The 12922-nt window shown below is 37.4% G+C and overlaps 1 protein-coding gene across 1 annotated transcript in view; it reads left to right on the top strand.

Annotated features, from left to right (window-relative positions):
- smurf2 (SMAD specific E3 ubiquitin protein ligase 2) overlaps positions 1-11389 on the top strand; it is a 72942-nt gene extending 61553 nt beyond the window's left edge. The window contains exons 13-20 of the mRNA XM_055194664.2: positions 2895-2998; positions 4599-4713; positions 4841-5019; positions 5571-5708; positions 5793-5913; positions 6378-6579; positions 8052-8127; positions 9278-11389. Of these exons, the coding sequence (XP_055050639.1) occupies positions 2895-2998; positions 4599-4713; positions 4841-5019; positions 5571-5708; positions 5793-5913; positions 6378-6579; positions 8052-8127; positions 9278-9377 (1035 nt within the window). The 3' untranslated portion in view covers positions 9378-11389. The remainder of the gene's footprint in view (positions 1-2894; positions 2999-4598; positions 4714-4840; positions 5020-5570; positions 5709-5792; positions 5914-6377; positions 6580-8051; positions 8128-9277) is intronic.
- Positions 11390-12922: the final 1533 nt, after the last annotated feature.

Below are 12922 nucleotides of genomic sequence, written 5' to 3'. Positions count from 1 at the left end.
GCGTTGTATTATAACATGTAATTTGCGGTGTTATGAACAAAGCAGTGTGATTTATCTTTGGTCTCATCGCAAATCACAGTATTTTAGGGCTTGTGCTTTTGTCTGGTGCTGTTATAGGCAAACAGGATAACCTTTGACGAATTTGTCATGCATGTCAAATTGCTTACATGATGCAACAATATATTATTTAAAGCATTGTGCTTTGTTGTGATATTTTAGGTTGCTGCAGCAGCATGATAGGGTCAGGAATTAATGACAATACAGCTTATCACATATATCACATTGAAAATACATTATTTTAAATGAAGAAAATGTTTGAGAAGTGGAAATAAAGTTCCTAACAAGTGTTTATTTAGAATAAAGGCATATGTTGGGTAGGGTAGGTATAAGAATGGCTTTAATTTATCTATAAGTGAAATAATAGATTAAATGCAGTGTAAACATTAATAAAATATACCTATATGTACAGCTTTATATTTATATCACCTGCTTGCCTGATTTCATTAACTGTGACTTAATGTGTCAAACTAGTGTAATCATATAACATTATGGGCCCTATTTTAACGATCTGAAACGCAAATGCGAAGCGCAGAGCGCAAGTGACTTTGTGGGCGGATCTTGGGCGCTGTTGCTATTTTCCCGGCGGGAGAAATAAGTCTTGCGCCGGGCGCAAATCAATAAGGGGTTGGTCTGAAGTAGGTTCATTATTCATAGGTGTGGTTTGGGCGTAACGTCATCAGAACGCTATCCAACATTCCCTTTAAACGCAAGGGCGCAAGTTCCATTGCGGGTTGCTATTATTATGACGGATTTGACAGGCGCATGCCAGGAGCGGTTCACAGCCGAGGAGACCGACGCTCTTGTAAGAGCAGTCAAAGACAGAGAAGTTGTTTTGTATGGGGATAGGAGAAACCCGCCCAAATCAGCGTCGGTTAAACAGGCGTGAGAGGAAATAGCCGCAATTGTCTCATCAGCTGCGCCAAGCACTACAATGATGTCAGGAGACGGGCACGCTGGGCACACAGGAGGACATCGCTGCGTCCACCCTCACCGCTGAAAGGGTTTGGGGGCTTTGAAATCGGACGCAAGAAACGCAAGCAAGGTTCAACCCCAAAGTACACTTACAAATCAAGTTCACATACATGAAGGTTTCTTATGAAAACATTTTAATTATTATTTAGATAAAATAAACGTAATACAGCCACACAACAAACTTATGAAAATATTTTAATCGTTTTTTGCATGAGAATTGTTTAACGCTGCCACACAAAATAAATAAAAACTATCACCACAATGCTCACCACAATGATTTCCCTTATCTCATGTGTTAATATTTTTATTGTAATAATTTATGATTTGCAAAAATAACTGTTGCATCTGTGTAGATTAGATAAGCAAAGTGTGTGCGTGTTGTGCACGCTATACATTATGATCAAGCATGCGCCCTTAAAATAGCATTATGAACTACGCGCAACGCGCCACTGACTTTAGACTAGTTTTTTTTGGTTAGTAGCGCAATTGTTTTTTGAAACTGCAAAATAGCATAAAAGATGGTTTGCGCCGGAGCACGGCTCCTTTTTTTGCGCTGAACCGCCCAGGGAGCGCAAGTTCATTCCCTAGTTTGCCGACGTGCGTCTGTGGAGGGAAAAACCCGCTGTGCGCCAGTGCAAAATACGAAATGATACATGCGTCACTGACAAAGTCAATTGCGCTGGGTGCAAGATAGGGCCCTATAAATCATTAATCTAATTGCATCTACTTTTAAAATTTGAACGTGCAAAATGACATATAAATTGCCTTTTATTATAAGACATGCAAAGTAATATTGGATTGAAACATCCATAATTTTAGTGTATGAATCATTTTAGTCGAGAAATGGCTGCCCACCCAAAAATCTTGACTGCCCCCCCCCAGTCCAGCAAGCCTAGTACCGGGCCTGTTTAATACGTTCAGTTTAATGCAGTACATTGTTTTTTAAAACATCAAATTAATTAAACTGAAAAGTAACTTGTATTACTTTTTTAAAAAAAGTAACTCAAATATTAATGTGCACATTTATAAAGTAATGCATTACTTTACTCGTTACTTCAGAAAAGTAATATTATTACGTAATGCACGTTACTTGTAATGCGTTACCCCCAACACTGGTTGGGAATGCCGTGTTACCTTTACCATACTGACCTTTGAGCTCTATTTGATGTTACTCATCTATTCACGAATAAAAAAGCCTGTTAAATGCCTGTTAACTGCAATAACGTGCCGAGATCACCTCAGTTATAGAGTCGATGCATGTGATTCGCACTGCATGTGTGTGTCTGAGTCTCATTTCAGCCTCATGTTTGTTAGAAAACATTCGCCTCCTCTTCCCTTTGCTCAGCTTGAAGCAATTTTTTTGGCGAGTGCGTCTGTATGGTCATCTGTTTCGGGGTGTTTGTGGGCGTTGAGCTGGATGCGCATAGACATTTCTGGATGCCACATTCCAACATGCTGCATTTTCTCCCCATGGACAAGCTTGACCTTAACTGTGGCTTTTAATCCGTGGCAATTAGCTGTGATGTCTTTTGTGCGAATAAAAGCAGATATGTGCATTTATAAATTCCAGTTTTTTTCTTCCAGGTAAATGCACCAGAAGTATTTATGACTAAACATGCACTACGCTAGTTTTTGTCCAATCAAATTCTCTGAATGGTAGAATCAGAATGCACCTCCACCTAATACTACCTGCCAACAAATTAGTTTAATGGTGTAACAAACTAAAGCCAATAAAAAATAAAGACATTATTAAGACAGGAAGGAAGTTTCTGTAGGTGTAGTAGCTTTGTGCAGTTGTCTTCAAATTGTAATCCATCGATGGATGTTTTGATCACATTGATTTTGGCATTTTGTGTCTTCAGGAATCATACCGGCAGGTGATGAAGATGAGGCCGAAGGACTTGTGGAAGAGGTTGATGGTGAAGTTTAGAGGAGAAGAAGGTCTTGACTATGGAGGAGTCGCCAGGTATAACTTTGACACCAAACTTAAAATTTACACTAGATTTCTTAAATCACTCACATTATTTACTCATCATCATTTTGATTTTACTCTGTATGAGTTTCTTTATACAAAATATAAGAAGATATTTTGATAAACGATGATGGTACCCATTGACTTCCATAGTAGGCACAACAAATACTATGGAAGTCAATGGGTACCGTCAACTGTGTGCATACCATCATTTATCAAAATATCTTTTCGAATAAAGAATCTCATACAGGTTTAAATCAACATAAGGATGAGTAAATGATGACATTTATGGAAATCAACACTCATAAAACTAAATAGTGTTGCAAATGCCATTTCAAGTTGATGTTAAAGCTTGCGTGTCCACCTAGTGGTAAAATTAGTGTATAACTCTTTAAAAGAGTGCCATGTTTGGCCTCTCACACAAAAATTGATGTAACCAGCTTAACCAATTCAAATCATTGTATTGGTATTGTATGTTATTGTATGCTGGGCATTGTCAATCTTTTGTAAATAAGGCTTTGAAGGAACACACCACCGTTTTTCAATATTTTGCTATGTTCTTACCTCAACATAGATGAATTAATACATACCTCTCTTTTTTCAATGCGTGCCCTTGATCTTTGTGCAGCGCGTTGTGAATGTGTTGGCATTTGGCCTGGCCCCATTCATTCCTTGGGATCCAGGCAGGGATGAGTTTGGGGCCACCAGATACGTCCATGTTTTCCCTATTTCAGGACTGTTACATGAGTGGTTACACGAGTAAGTACACTGTCGAAAATAAAGGTACAAAGTTGTCACTGGGACAGTACCCTTTAAAAAAGTCCTAATATGTACCATTTAGGTACAAATATGTATCTTTGAACTGCCAATATGTACCTTTGAAGTACTAATATGCACTTTTTGGGTACAAGGGTGTACCTTTTTGAAAGGGTACTGTCCCAGTGACAACTTTTGTACCTTTATTTCTGAGAGTGTATGGGGGCACTTCGACCTCGGACGCAGTAACATCATCAACTCCCACTCTTGTTCGTTACTGAGGTCGAAGTGCTGCAAACTAAATGCTCTCACGCCATACAAAATAGTTATCATTTTTTATCTGCTTATAAAAATAGGCACGTTTTATTTTGTGCCACCATACTCACTCGTGTAGCTACTCATGTGGCGGTCTTTAAACGGGGAAAGCATGGAGGTGTCTGGTGGCTTCTGAATTCGTTCCTGTTTGGATCCTGAGGAATGGGTGGGGCTGGGCTGAATGCTAGCATATTCACGACGCGCTGTACAACGATTAAAGGTGCGCACATTAAAAAAAGATAGGGATGTATTAATTCATCTAAGTTGAGGTAAGAACATAGTAAAATATTAAAAATGGTGGTGTTTTCCTTTAAAGGAGAAGAAGTGTTTGGACTTTTTTATATTTCTTATAGTTAATATGAATGCATCCTTTTCCCCAAAGATATAATTAAATTTAATTTATGTGTGTTTGCTGGGATTGAACCCACCACCTTGACGTTGCATCCTTTGCCGTTTAAACAACATATATACAATAACAACAGGTACACATTGTCAGTCATTTGCACCAATGCGTGTATTTTAGGGAGTGGCTGTACTTGCTGTCGCACGAGATGTTAAATCCTTACTATGGGCTGTTCCAGTATTCAAGAGATGACATTTACACACTACAGATCAACCCAGACTCGGCCGTCAATCCGGTTAGTCATCCTTCTCACCCCGTTATTCCGATGACCTGCCAAAGCAGCTGAATCATGAGCCTTGTCAGCCAAATAATCCAGATATACATACATACACTTTTGCAAACAAGTCCTTTGTTTTTCCCAGGAACACTTGTCGTATTTCCACTTTGTGGGGCGGATCATGGGAATGGCTGTTTTTCATGGGCATTACATCGACGGGGGCTTTACTCTGCCCTTCTACAAGCAGTTGCTAGGGAAACCCATCACTCTTGATGATATGGAGTCGGTGGACCCGGACCTTCACAACAGCCTCGTCTGGATCCTGTCAGTGTGCTTTATATGCTATACCCTACTATAATCCATAGTATAGTGAAATAAATTAATACTATTCATAATATTTTAATAATAAAATAAAAATATTTCTAATAATACCTAAGTGAATAATATTTAGTTTATCAATGTATCAAATAATAATGTAGGATAAATGTATTATAAATGTATTATATTAAAATATATATATATATATATATATATATATATATATATATATATATATATATATATATATATATATATATATATATATATAATTTATTTATTTATATTTATTTATTTATTTATTTATTTAATTTTTTATATATTTATTTATTTATTAGTTATAGTTATATATATTTATATATTCATATAACTAGTTAGCCTGTCTATTTGATTATATAAAAAAACAAAAGTTAATTCAGTATGAAAATAACTAAAAGTTGTAATATAATAAAGAGAAAAACACATTTAGAATTATACAATTCAAATAATTATAAAATTCAAAAATGTGTATGCTTTCTATGATTCATTTTTAGTCATCATTTCTTTTATGTTTTTAGTGATAATGACATCACCGGGGTGCTGGATCACACGTTTTGCGTCGAACACAATGCCTATGGAGAGATCATTCAGCATGAACTGAAACCCAATGGCAAAAGCATCCCTGTTACTCAGGACACGAAGAAGGAATATGTCAGGTGAGCGTGCAATACATCTCAAACTGTTTCCTGGCTTTCACATGGGATCTAGATGTCAATGGGTGTCTTTTTCTTGTTGTGTAGGTTGTACGTGAACTGGCGGTTCCTGAGAGGCATTGAAGCTCAGTTTTTGGCCCTCCAGAAAGGATTTAATGAAGTCATCCCTCAACATCTTCTCAAGTCTTTTGATGAGAAAGAGTTGGAGGTATGACCACATCTAGCAACTTGTGAGATCTTTAGCCACATAGTGTTACAACATGCTAACAAACACATTTCAAAATCTTTCTGGTAAAATTAACCAGTCAATCAGTGGCCATAGGTGGGGCTTTATCAGTGTGACATCACATTAACAAGAGAATCAAAACAGCATGTGTAATGAGACTGCTGGGGATTATAAAAAGGAGGAGTGAGTGGATTTTTTTCATTGTAGGGTTGTTGTGTTCACACACTGCCAACATACATTTATGTCCAAACACTTTGTAAAAATGGATTTTGCATAATATGTGCCTTTTAATGTGTACTTCCTTAAACAGACAACATTGGAATACTGCACCCAAGAATTAAATGTCTAAGTGTTTCTTTCTTCCCTGGAACACAAAAGGAAAATAAAAAAAGAGTAACATGCTCTACCAGTTGACGGGTATACTAATACAAAATGTTTTTGTTCAGCTTATCGTGTGCGGCCTCGGTAAGATCGACATCAACGACTGGAAGTCAAACACTCGTCTGAAGCACTGCACGCCCGACAGTAACAGCGTGAAGTGGTTCTGGCGGGCCGTCGAGTCTTATGATGAAGAGCGGAGAGCCCGACTGCTTCAGTTTGTCACCGGTTCCTCAAGGGTGCCACTGCAAGGATTCAAAGCCCTGCAAGGTACGTGATGTCATTTCCTGTAGCACTGTGTGCTCATTTGGGATCCTGAAGTCTCTCGGTGTACACATGCATTCGTTTCATATGTTTTTTTTGTGTGTGTGTTAAAAAGTTACTCCTTATTTTGTTAATAAATTTGTGTTTTAGGGATTTAACTGATATGGGGCCCTATTTTAACGATCTAAGTGCATTGTCTAAAGCGCACAGCGCAACGTCTAAATGGGCGTGTCCGAATCCACTTTTGCTAATTTAACGACGGGAAAAATCGTTTTTGCGCCGAGCGCATGGTCGAAAAGGGTAGGTCCTATTGTAATGGGAGTATTTTGGGCGTAACGTGCAGTGAACCAATGAGAGTCACAGCTCTCATTCCCTTTAAAAGCAAGTTGCGCTGGCGCTATGTCTAATCCCTATAAACTAAACGGAGGTAGAAGATCCCCAGTTTAAGATTAATGTTAAATAATTGTGTTGTTTTTCCCTTATATTTAAATTGTTATTTTTTTATTAAAACCTTTAAAACCCGTTTTCTTTTACTCATGGAAGTAAAAAGCAGGCTTGTAATTGCTTTAAATGTATGGCTATCCAATATCATCAAAAAATAATTTACAAGTATGTAAGATAAGGTTTGTACTCTAAATACTTTATTTGTAACAAACAGGAGATAAAGAAATTACAAACGGCTCTCCTCACGTTTCAGCACTTTGGACAGCGTTTTTTTAGCAAAGAGTTTTTTTAAGCATTACTTACAAATGTTTCTCATCTCGCCATATCCACAGGTACAGAGTCATCATATACAATAAATCCGTGAGGTAGCATTAAAAAAAAAAAAAATTAAAAACAGACGCATTTGTTTAAAGCAAAGCATTTATTTACTTATCAGGCTGCAGGTAAAGCAGCTCTTTGCGCCTTCTAACGTCTCATAATTAGTCCTCATTTATAAATATGTCCAAGAGACTCAATAATAATCTCTTAAATTCAATCCTTTAATCTTTCATATTTAAAAGCATTTTTGTGCTGCTGCGCATTTATGTACTTTGTGATAAGCAAACCCGCGTTGTCCTCCCGTTTATAGGCGCATATTACTACTGCGCTCTTTAAATAACATAAAACATATAGCGCCATTGACTTTAGACATTAGACCAGGTTTTTGTTGGTCAATGGCGTAGTCTATTTTAGTTGCCTCAAAATAGCAACGCGCCAACAATGCGCCTGAACACACCTCGTTTTTCAGACCAGAACGCCCATGGGCGCAAAGGGGGCTCAAATGCATTTGCTATTTAAACAACGCGGCGCTAAACGTGAAAATTAGGGTGGAAACTAGCGAAAGACACTTGCGTCGCGCATTGCGCTGCATTGTGCCGGGTGTAAGAGAGAGCCCATGATGTTGTAATGGTTCAAACTAGTTTCTAGCAAGTGATTTAAGAATCAAAATGTTGATGTTGAGTTGTTAAAATTTGTATTTAAACTCTGTACCGCAGGTGCCGCTGGACCACGTCTTTTTACCATTCACCAGATTGATGCCAGCACCAATAACTTGCCCAAAGCGCACACTTGGTAAGCATTTTTGTATGGGGGTTTACATAAGACTAATAGTTGACCAACATAGGTTTTTAAAAATGGTACATCTGTATAATTATATACAATTTACAGAAACAGAAATATGGCCAACAGACATTGGCAAATGTAATAAAGGATTAGTGAATTTTCTTAAAAAATAAATAAAAACTCAGATAATTTACTCACCACCACGTCATCCAAAATGTTGATGTCCCTCCCCGTTCAGTCGAGAAGAAACTATGTCCTTTGAGGAAAACATTCCAGGATTTTTTTCATTTTAATGGACTATAATGGACCCCAACACTCAACAGTTTTAATGCAGTCCAAAATTGCAGTTTTAACGGACTCTAAATGATCTCAAACGCCCTTTGGGGTCTTATCTAGCGAAACAATTGTCATCTTTGGCAAGAAAAATTAAAAATATGCACTTTTAAACCACAACTTCTCGTCTATCGCTGGTCATGTGGTGCACCAGCGCGACCTTACGTAATACGTCGAGAGGTCACGGATGATGTATCGAAACTACGCCCCAGTGTTTACAAGTGTGGAGAAAGAGGACCGTTAATAATGTCGAATAATAATAATTAATGTCTTAGTGTCAGTTTATTGTTTAAAATAGTCCGCAAATGTGCGTTTTATGTAACACGTGACCTTTCGATGTCATTACGCAATTACGTGAGGTCACGCTGTCTCGTCACACAGCCGGAGGAAGACGTGAAGTTGTGGTTTAAAAGTGCATTTTTTTTCTTGTGAAAAATGACAATCGTTTCGCTAGATAAGACCCTTAATGCCTTGTTTGGGATCGTTTAGAGTTCTTTGAAGCTGCAATTTTGAACTGCATTAAAACTGTTGGGGTCCATTGGAGTCCATTGGAATGGGAAGGGTCCTGAAATGTTTTCCTCAACAGACATGATTTCTTCTCGACTGAGCGGAGAGGGACATCGGCATTTTGGATGACATGGTGGTGAGTAGATTATCTGGATTTTTTTACGAAAATGAACTAATCCTTTAATCAAAAAAAAATGCTAATATCATCCGATTGGTCTGGATGATGTTTCAGTCTGTCACGAGTGTTTGTTCTCGCTCTTTATTGGACCTCAGACAATAATTTACAACCGCTATTTATTTTTATTCACTTATATTTCAGCTTTAACCGAATCGACATTCCTCCGTACGAGACCTACGACAAACTCTACGACAAGCTGTTGACGGCCATCGAGGAGACCTGCGGCTTCGCTGTGGAATGATAGCGGTTGCAGAGGAAGCTTTCTCAGGGGCGGGACGCACCTGTCAGGCAGCCGACAGAAGCCTCACGTTTCCCCCTGCGGATGAGGAAGTTCAAACAGGAAGGCCTCAGGAAGGGTGGATTATAGCGCAGCACTCCTGATGCTGCTATACGAGTTCATTTGAAAAGAAGAGAAGAAGCAACTTTCTTTTCAGCTGCTAGTAACTCTTTAACATTTTACTTACTATTTTACGGATCCTCCTCTTCCTGTTGTTTTTGTTTTTTTTAGTCCATACGATGATTTTTTTTAGCATTAAAACAAAAGATATTAACAGTATTTCATGTAGCATTTGTACCAACTAGACTTTAAAAGAGGCTGAAGAGGATGCAGACAAGCTGATGTAGAAGCACTACTGTCTGTCTTTGCACGAAAAGGTCAACAAAGGACTGCAACACTTGCCGTTTTGGACTTGAAGCTTTTCGTAGTACCCGCAAAACTTTCCTTGTTGATTTCTCGGCAGGTTTGTGCGGTAAGCGACGGCAGGAAATTGCGAGGTTTGCTTTCTACAATCAGGGAAGTCGATCCTCTCCGCTGGCCTCTTTTGGGCTCCCTTACATTAAACAACATCCAACTCTACCTAGACAGACTTGAGTTATAAGCTTGTTTCAAGTGAATGAATCCTTTTGTTGGTAGGTAGTCTAGCTTTATTTTTATATGGTGTGAGAGGATGAGGTTAAACAAATCAAACTATACAGATCTAATATATCGGCAAACTTAAAAATCAGTCAGGTTGACATTGGCTTGCTTTAAATTTATTTTTAGGGAAAAAATACAATTGTGAAAAAAATCATTAAATATATTGTCTTATTGGTATCAGCTTTTTTATAATGAAATATCAAGTCTCAGATGTTAATTAAACCCTTTAAAAATTCAAATACGATGCAAATGTATGCGCATGTTAATGAGATGTGAAATGTCTTCCATTTCTTAGCGTCTCGTTATGATGTCACCGCTGGTTTTTAAGGAGACATGCAAAATTGTTTACCCCCGACTCACGGAAATCAAGGGAGAGTGTTGTTTGTATCACTTGTTATTTTTGTAATTTATTATTAATCCATTGTAGTACCAATTTCCTGAACTTTTTGTACCATGCAAAAACTTCACTGGCCTTCAGTGAGCGTTACAAATGAATCGCAAGGAGAGGATAGGAGCTGTATTAAAGAAGAAATACGTCTATATTTTATAGAAATACAGAAATTGGCTATAGGTGTAAATCTTGGTAGATAGAATATAACGGAAGCATGACTTATGTGCTCTTTGTAATCCACGGCTTGAAACATTAACTTTCTTCAGGATTATTCAAATGAACTGCATAAATAAACAAATGCAGTTTTATATATATATTGTTGAATGTTTTTGAGATGCTGCCTGTCTATAGCAATCCTCTATGACCATGGACTGTTGTTAAGAGTTTGCATACGCTGAAAATGAACTATACACCTTTTGTTACTTTTTTATAAATCCAGTGTAAAGAAGGAGAAAAAAAATAAAAAACCCTACGGATGGATCAGTTAAATATTTTAAGATGGTGCTTTGTATAGTAAAGAATATTGGTCATATATGTGGATCACTGACTGTCACTTATCTTTAATTTAATTTGATTCGAAAGAAAAAAAATACATTTTGCACACACAATATAATGGCTGTATATAATAGGCAAAAAATCTATTTACCAAACTCTTTATGGACTGAATTATTATATATTTCATTTAAATCTGGTGCACACATACAAATCTCTCTGTCTTCTCTTCTTTTATTATTGTTTTTGTATAGTAAAAATGGTCTCCATATGGACTGGCGGCCCATGTTAAGACGGTTGTTCCTTTATAGCATGATTTAATGGCAACACTTCTAACTTTCATAGCTGACCGGTGCAATTTGCTACATGTAACACACACTATCATTTTTTTGTAAGAGTGTTTTATTTTTGTGTGTAATTAGATCTGATTAAACTTGCTTTCATGATGGGATAACATTGTTTGTCTGTGTCTGTAATATTCTAAGTATGCAATAGACTATGTTTGCGATTCATTCAGTAAAGGGACATTCAACTTTTTTTGAAAATAGGCTCATTTTCCAGCTCCCCTAGAGTTAAACATTTGATTCTTACCATTTTGGAATACATTCAGCTGATTTCCGGGTCTGGCGCTAGCACTTTTAGCATAGCTTAGCACAATCCATTGAATCTGATTAGACCATTAGCATCGTGCTAAAAAAAATAACCAAAGAGTTTCTATATGTTTCCTATTTAAAACTGGACTCTTCTGTAATTACATTGTGTACTAAGACTGACTAAAAATTAAAAGTTGTGATTTTCTAGGCAGATATGGCTAGAAACTATACTATCATTCTGGCGTAATAATCAAGGACTTTGCTGATGTAACATGGCTGCAGCAGGCGTAGTGATATTAAGCACTGCCTGAAAATAGTCCCTTTGGTTACTTTCAATAGCAGGGGACTATTTTCGGGCATTGCGTAATATCACTACGCCTGCTGCTTCCATGTTACATCAGCAAAGTCCTTGATTATTACGCCGGAATGAGAGTATAACAATATATTTTAATTTTAATTTTCTGTTGGTCTTAGTACACAATGTAACTACAGAAGAGTCAAGTTTTAAATAGGAAAAATATCGAAAATCTTTGGTTATTTTTTAGCACGAGGCTAATGGTCTAATTAGATTCAATGTATTGTGCAAAGCTAGGATAAGTGCTAGCGCCAGACCCGGAGATCAGCTCAATGAATTTCAAAACGGTAAGAATCAAATTTTTAACTCTCGGGGAGCATATAAGTGGAGGGTCCCTTTAAAGGGGACATTTCACAAGACTTTTTAAGATATAAAATAAATCTTTGGTGTCCCTAGAGTACATATTTGAAGTTTTAGCTCATGTATACTGTACCATATAGATAATTTATTATAGCATGTTAAAATTGCCACTTTGTAGGTGTGAGCAAAAATGTGCCGTTTTTTGGGTGTGTCCTTTTAAATGCAAATGAGCTGATGAAATGCAAATGCCATGATGGATTGATTGAAACTCAATTGTGCTGTCAATTATTCTCTCTCTCTCTCTCTCTCTCTCTCTCTCTCTCTCTCTCTCTCTCTCTGTATTAAATGGCAGTGCCGTGGTTGGATAGTGCAGTTTACAGGTGCAGTGTGTACATTTTAGTGGCATCTAGTGGTGAGGTGGCGAATTGCAACCAACGGCTCAGTCCACTGCTCACCCATCGCTTTTAAAAACGCATAGAGAAGCTACGATAGCCACCACTGGAAAACTGTCATCATCGTAGACAACTCAGTAAAAAAAGTTTGTCCGTTAAGGGCTTCTGTAGAAACATGGCGGAACAAAATGGCGACTTCCACGTAAGGGGACCCTCACTGTATGTAGATAAAAACATCTCATTCTAAGGTAATAAAAACATAACGGTTCATTATAAATAGGTCTTTATACACCCCTAAAAATATTGTTTTGTATATTATTTTGCATTTCTGTCAAGAGATTACACAC

The sequence above is a fragment of the Misgurnus anguillicaudatus genome, chromosome 19 (assembly GCF_027580225.2).
Source record: "Misgurnus anguillicaudatus chromosome 19, ASM2758022v2, whole genome shotgun sequence".
In the NCBI taxonomy this organism is placed as follows: domain Eukaryota; kingdom Metazoa; phylum Chordata; class Actinopteri; order Cypriniformes; family Cobitidae; genus Misgurnus; species Misgurnus anguillicaudatus.
The sequence above is the reverse complement of the archived record's forward strand: the minus strand, read 5'-3'. Positions and strand labels throughout refer to the sequence as shown.